At 58.1% G+C, this 6,873-nt stretch overlaps 2 protein-coding genes across 3 annotated transcripts in view; both read right to left on the reverse strand.

Annotated features, from left to right (window-relative positions):
• TPI1 (triosephosphate isomerase 1) overlaps window positions 1-1,597 on the reverse strand; it is a 3,679-nt gene extending 2,082 nt beyond the window's left edge. The window contains 2 exon segments of the mRNA XM_007469395.1: window positions 111-234; window positions 1,372-1,597. Coding sequence (XP_007469457.1) covers window positions 111-234; window positions 1,372-1,597 — 350 coding nt within the window.
• A 1,288-nt stretch (window positions 1,598-2,885) lies between these two features.
• Window positions 2,886-6,873, reverse strand: part of USP5 (ubiquitin specific peptidase 5) — a 9,746-nt gene continuing 5,758 nt past the window's right edge. The window contains exons 13-19 of one of the 2 annotated variants that reach the window (XM_007469397.1): window positions 6,607-6,695; window positions 5,666-5,788; window positions 4,950-5,093; window positions 4,719-4,864; window positions 4,346-4,499; window positions 4,136-4,220; window positions 2,886-3,510 (exon numbers count right to left, since the gene is read on the reverse strand). In XM_007469397.1, the coding sequence (XP_007469459.1) occupies window positions 3,417-3,510; window positions 4,136-4,220; window positions 4,346-4,499; window positions 4,719-4,864; window positions 4,950-5,093; window positions 5,666-5,788; window positions 6,607-6,695 (835 nt within the window). In that variant the 3' untranslated portion in view covers window positions 2,886-3,416. Of the gene's footprint in view, window positions 3,511-4,135; window positions 4,221-4,345; window positions 4,500-4,718; window positions 4,865-4,949; window positions 5,094-5,596; window positions 5,789-6,606; window positions 6,696-6,873 lie in introns of both variants that reach the window. The other variant, XM_007469396.1, reaches the window with a different exon arrangement.

Below are 6,873 nucleotides of genomic sequence, written 5' to 3' on the forward strand. Positions count from 1 at the left end.
ACCATTTTGCAAACACATGAAATGACAGGGCATCAGCAGGGAGCCCACCCTGTCGCTTTCCCCTTCATGAGAATAATGAGGGCTGCGTCCACCACCCACCCACATGTCACCTGATCTCCCCCGTAAAGGCCCCGTTAGCCACTTTGTAGCAGTTCTGCGCAGCCACTGCAATCTTGTGATCTAGCTTCTGCCGGGCGAAGTCAATGTAGACGGTGGGGGGTGCGCAAACCACCTCTGAGGATGAGACGGTGACAGAGGGGATGAGGTCACAGGAAGCCTTCATTCCCCAGACCCCATGCAGTGCTCGGGAGCCCCCTAGCCTTCACCACTTTCTTAGTTCTGCTTTTGCCGTTTTCACACCAGCACGATAATCTCTATCCACTCTGCAGCACAGGCTGGGCCTGGACCCAACTCTGAGCCTTCTAGGTACCCCTGAGAGGCGATGGCCCTTGCCCTGCCCTCTGCTCTTTTAACAGCTGTGGCTCCGATTTCCCCAGGCTATTCTGGGCCTGGGCACCTCCTAGACTCAGCATTCTCTGGGGGCCGACCCCGCCTCCCTTCTAAAATAGCCCATCCCCACCTTCGGAACCGGGCCAGGCAAGGGTTTTTAGCAAAAGCAGAAGGGGCCAACTCCTGGGGTTTGTACTGGCGTCTTTGGGGGTAATAAACCAGAAGGGGATGCCTCTTGATAAGACCCGGGGTTCTGTGACTTAGGTGCGTGGGAGGGGAAGGGCTGAGGACCGCACTCTGCCGAGGGTGGCAGCGAGTCGACTGGCTCGTAGAGGCCTTGCGCTTTCCCGTTTCCAGGCTGGAGAAAGCGGTAGGATCGCTCTTCACTCCCAAATGGCTCAGCCCCTTCCGCGGAAAGGCAGGAGTCATGCAGGCCGCCGAGGGGAAAGGGTCAGAGCGGTAGCTCAGGAGGCCAAAGCCACTCGGCCGCCCAGGCAAGGCGCGGGGAGGAGTCTCGGGCTACGTGCGGCGGCGCACGAAGCCCTCGCCTAGGGGGCAGCTTAAGCCCGTACTCAGCCTCCTACCACACACACCGGGCTGCCGCCGGCCTCTCCCGATCGCCCGCAGGGGCTGGGCTCCGCTTCCATCCCCCGCTCTTGGCGGGTGCAGCCCCCGTCCGCGCCCCGGGGCAACCATCCTCCCGACGACCCACAGCCGGAGGGCACCGTGAGACGCGGCCCCGCCTTTCCGCGTCGACACACCCCGGGTCCTGCGGCCGCGGGGCCAAGGCCCGGACCCCGACAGCCCTGGTCCCCAGCCGTGCACGCCGTGCAGGGCCACGCGGACACAGGCTAAGAGAGCTCGGGAGAGGGCGCCGCCACGCCGGCCCTCCCACCCCGGCCCTCCCTGGCCAAGGCTCACCGGTGTCGGCCGGCACCTTGGCCGCGTTCAGAGTGTTGATGAGCTCCCCCAGATTGTTCTTCCGCCCGTTCATTTTCCAGTTCCCCCCAACGAAGAACTTCCTGGAGGGCGCCATCGCGCTGAATCTGGCACGCTGAAGGTCAGGAACAGCGCGCAGCCGCTACCACTGGCCGCTTATATAGAGCGCGGAGAGGCAGAACTCCGCCCCCACCGCGTCCTCTGCCATGACTGGCCCGGCCCGAGGAAGCCCTGCCCCAGGCCCCTCCCGCCGCCCGCGGAGGCCCTGCCCCCGGCCCCGCCCGCCGCCCGCGTTGCGAGGTTCTGACGTTATCACCATTCTTGTAGCAACGTTCCAGGGCTGTCTGGGGCTCACAGTCGCTTCAGCTGTAATTGCCAGACTTTGGGGAGAAGGCGAGAACTGTGCGCCCGGCAGGCACTCAGGGGAGACCCTGAGTGCAGGCTCCCAGAGGGCCAGAGGGATCCCGAGGGGGGCGCTGGCTGCAGGCCCGGCCACTCCACTCCTAGGCTTGGCCTCAGAGCCCTGAGGGGCATCTCTCCCAACTCTGGGAAAATGAACCCCCTTCCCCCATCGGAGCGGCCACATCCCTGACTGCTGAGCAGGCACCTTTGACCTACCGGGGCGAGCCCAGCCCGACAGAAACTGGGCAAGTAAGAGGGTTCAGAGGCAGAGGGACGGCCCACGTTGGGTGGAGCCGGTGCAGCTAAGAAAGAGGCAGTTCAGAAGTCTGCCCTGACCCCAGGAGTACCCCACTTTTTTAAAAAAAACTTTATTTTATTATATATTTATTTATTTATGGCTGCGTTGGGTCTTCACTGCTTCGCGTGGGCTTTCTCTAGCTGCGATGAGCGGGGGCTACTCTTCGTTGCAGTGCGCGGGCTTCTCGTTGCAGTGGCTTCTCTTGTTGCAGAGCACGGGGTTCAGTAGTTGTGGCTTGCGGACTCTAGAGTGCAGGCTCAGGAGTAGTTGTGGCACACGGGCTTAGTTGCTCCGCGGCATGTGGGATCTTCCCGGACCAGGGCTCAAACCCGTGTTCCCTGCATTGGCAGGCGGATTCTTAACCACTGCGCCACCAGGGAAGTCCATGGAGTACCCCACTTTTTACTCCAGCGGGCCAAGGCCTGACAAGGGACTGCAGGGCCTGGGGCCCAGGGCTCCCTAGCCACTGGGGACATTTGGGAGGTACCCATTTGGGCCCCCTCTCCTGTGATGGCTGGAAGGAAGGACTCTTCACCCCACCCGTGCTCTGTGTCGCCTCACTCCACTTTTCTTCATCTGACAGCCCACACCCCTCAGCTTTCCTCTACTCCCCCAGTGCTCACCTCACTCAGCCCCCAATCTCCCAAGAGCGCTAGAATGGTAAAAAGCACAGAACTCCCTACGAGGGGCCACGAGGGTCAAAGGGCTGGGGCCGGGAGTTTTCAGAAACTGGCCCTCCTGCTAACCCCAGGGGGTTAACAGTTTCCCCCAAGTTATCAAACAGGACACGACTGAACCATTGTACTTTTATTCACATCCTGTATTTTGGCATTTTCCAGAGAAGGACAGGGGAGAGACAGGGTGGGGAAAAGACTGAGGCAGGAGGGTGAGGGGGGGGGGTCCCCATTTCCCTTACGTCCCTCCTTGCCCGACCACACGGGGAGCAAACACAAAGTGGGGAGGGGAGGCACAGAAGCCCCCTCCTGTGGAAGAGGCTGCACAAAGCTACACCCACACCACACACACAAACAAGCCCGCTCCACGCCAGGCCGGCAGGATCACAGAGAAGCAGAGCACTATGGGGTCAAGGGCAGGAAAGCTACAGTCTCCTCACAGACAGGCAGCCGGCCCCTCCTATCCCCTTCCTGCTCTATCCCCAAAGTCTCCCGAGCGCCCCCCGCTTTGCTTGGCCATTCTCCCATGGCCACTAGCTTCTTCCCTGCTGCTGGGGACGAAAAGAAAAAGGGTAACAGAGCAGGGGGGCGCCCAACCGTCATGCTGGGTGGTCTGTCTGCCGCCCTCAGTGGGAAGGGCTCGGGGCGGGCCCTTAGCTGGCAGCTCGCTGGTAGAAGTAGATGTAGCCCAGGTCCTTGGGCGGCTTCTCAGAGGCGCACACCTTCTGGTCATTGTAGATCACCCACCTGGGGAAGCGCGTGCGGGGAGAGGATGAACCACCCGGGCATAGTCTCAACTCAGCCTCTCTGACGTGGCCCCTGGAGCTGACCCTGGTGACTCGGGGGTGAAGGCTCCCAACATTCTCTGCCTGGGTTCCCAAACCTACAGGCCCGCTGCCACCTGTCTCAAGGGAACGTCCTAATCTCACAGGGTCATTCCTACTCTACTCGGTGTCTTCAGACCCTGTGGTATCTTTACAGCCACCTGCACCCATTCCTTTTAGGGAGGGATCAGCAAGCTTTGTCTGTCAAGGGCCAGACAGGAAATGTTTCAGGTTTTGCAGGCCATCCGGTCTGACACAACGACTCAGCCTGCCTGTTGCAGCGTGAAAAGAGCCACAGGCAATACATAAACAAGTAAGTGTGGCCATGCTTGTAAAAACTTTATTTATAAAAGCAAGTGGCGGGATTCAGCCCTTGGGGCCTAGGTTTGCCCACCTCTGCCATCAGGCTTTCTGTCAATTGCTGGTGAATCTGCGCCACCACCAGGCAATGCCTTACTGTCCCTCACAAATATTCTAGGACTTCCAGGATGCCCCTCCCCATCCCCAGAAACACCGTCCCATTCAAAAGGCACGTGCTGTCCCCTCACCTGCCTTCCTTCTTGACGTGGCATACGTAGTGACCACACATGGTTGAGGTGCCCATGTGACTAATGAAGGCATAGAGCTGATACTCTAGGGAGGGAGGGGGAGGGGAGGAGACAGTGAGGGCGGATACATCCAGCAGCTCACACCCAGGACGGGATTTCAGGAAGTGTGGATCAGCCCCCCGCCCGTGCTGTTTCCCCGGGAACACTCACTTCCAGGACCGTCCCGGACTTTAGGTCCCACCGGTATGGACTCGGAGATGGAGTCGGCAGCTGAGCGGCCCTCGGAGATGTCCATGGCAGCTTCCGCGTCCAGGTCGTCTATGTGACTGAAGATCCAGTCCACAGCCCGTTCTAAACTATTATTCTGGGAGAGGAGGGAAGCGTTACTTTTTATTTTTTAGCAAAGTCAGGGTCAAGAAAGCCCCCAGTGAAGGCCTCTGCTCCCTCATCACAGCCACTAAAGGGCAGAGCCCCAGACTGGCCGTACCACACAGGTCATCCTTGGTCTTGCTCACGAGGGATGGAACCTCGCTCCCACCCGCTTCTTCCCGCAGGTCCCGCCCTCATCTGGGGGCGCCCATACCGTGGCCCGCAGGGCTTTCAGGGCCTGGTCCCGGGAGAAGCCCATGGAGACGATGGTGGTCACACAGTCCTCTGGCGGGGGGTCAGCTGCTGCGCTTGTGGAGCCGGGCCCACTGGAGCCAGGCAGGATGAGGGGGTTTGCAAAATCTGCAGATGTGAAGGGGTTGAAGTGTTTGCGGGAGGGTGCTGGCCCTGCCTGCTCACCACCCCCGAGCTCCCCAGCTCTGCTTACCTGGATCATCCATGTGCGACATGACCCAGTTCATGGCGGCCTCGGCCCCGCTGTTGCCCGTGTAGTAGACGGCTTTGCGGCAGGCGTCCATCGGGAAGCCCATCTCCACCAGCTGGATGATGACCGATTCATCCAACATGGGCGCTGTTGGCGGAAAAGCGCGGGCACAGGGGCCTGACTCCTTGGGCCACTCCCTGCCCCTCCTCGCTCCCACGGTCCACCCCCAGCCCTCTTCCAGCCACCCGTTCCATGTGTTTTTCCTCCATGGCCCGGCACCTTATTCCAGAACTAAAATGACAACACGACATCACGTGTGGCCAGCAGTATCCTCGAGGTACAGAACTGAGGCTAGAGGTCCCCCGGGGAGCCCCTTCCTTGCCCATTCTCTCAGAACAGGCCGTTTCTGGAGTATGATAACCTGCCCCCGCCCCCCTACCCAACTCGAGGCGAACGAGGGCAGAGGCCATTAGCCAGCCACACAGAGGATGTGGCTGGGGGTGCTCTATTGGTCCTCACGTCCATCAAGAGGGCAGAGGAAATTTGAAAGGGAGGACAGGAGAAACACAATGGACAGGGACAAGGGGAGGCAGGCAGAGAAGACCCCCATCAGCAAGGGAGAGAGACAGGCAGGAAGAAGAGTCACTAACATGTCGGAGAGGAGAAGTGAGGGGAGCAGAAGGAGTCTTCGTCTTCGTTGCCATAGAAACCAAGGCTACCTTTGGGCTCATCCGGAGTGACCAGGGGTGGGGCAATGTCGGGCAGCTCCTCCTCTCCAGGCTGCAGCCCTGTGCCCCTCAGCTGGGAGATGTCTAGCTCCTCTGGCATCTCGATGGATACATCTGCAAGTGGAACAGCAGGACAGAGGTCACCTCAGCAGCTCCCCGAGGCCCTCTGGGTATAAGCACTCCAGGAATCTCAAGCCCCTGCCCCCATCCTGCTCTGCAGTAAGATGCTGCTCAGAGCCGGACCCACTGCAGGGCTCTCAGTGTAATAAAAATCATCATGGGCCGGGGTTCAGGAGACCAGGATTCCAGTCCTGGATCTACCACCAGTGAGCCACGAGCCAGGAAGGGGCCTCCGAATGCGCCGCAGAATGATTCTATACTTCCGTGGGGCTCGACTTATCTAGGAAATGAAGTTAATTCTGCAGTTCGCAAAGTCATCAGGGGCCTGTAAGGCCCATGAAAAACGGTTTCAGGATTATCAAAATGAAAGCATCTTACCAATTATACAAAACTATGAAGATAACTTTTGGTTTTAGGTCATAACTATAAAATCAAAGAAGTGTTAAACAACAAGATGCGACTGTACAGCACAGCAAACTGTATTCAATATCTTATGATAAACCATAATGGAAAAGAATATGAACAAAAAGGAACGTGTATATATAACTGAGTCACCTTGCTGCACAGCAGTAATTAACACAATGTTGTAAATCAACTCTACTTCCATTAAAAAATGTAGTGAAGAAAGTAAAAAATCAAAGAAGCCTTAATATTTTTAGTCAGCGCTTTTCAAGCTAGACAAATTTTGAAACATCTAAGGTAATGTCTCCCCTTTCGGAGGGAAGTTGGAGAAGCGTTGGTTTATGTGTTAAGGCCCCTTCTTTTTCTAGCACTTTCTGCTTAACCTCCCTCGCTCGTCCCAGCCACCATACCCAGTTTCTTGGGCACCCAGTCTAAGCCGAAGGTGAACTTCTTGATCTGGATGACCAGGTAGTCAGGGAATGAGGCAAATCGCGTGGTCCTAGGGAAGAGAGAATGTCCTGGTACCCAGAGAACCTTTCTTGAAAGCCCCACCCTGGGTTCAGCCTGTCATGGATAGAAGACCTAACAGCCCAGAAGACACTCCATATTCTTTTCTTGCCCTGGCCAGGCATCAAGAGCATCTGTAGACACGGAGAAGCAGAAGCCGGGGAATGGCG

This window comes from Lipotes vexillifer, unplaced genomic scaffold (genome assembly GCF_000442215.2).
Source record: "Lipotes vexillifer unplaced genomic scaffold, Lipotes_vexillifer_v1.1 scaffold395, whole genome shotgun sequence".
Taxonomy (NCBI): domain Eukaryota; kingdom Metazoa; phylum Chordata; class Mammalia; order Artiodactyla; family Lipotidae; genus Lipotes; species Lipotes vexillifer.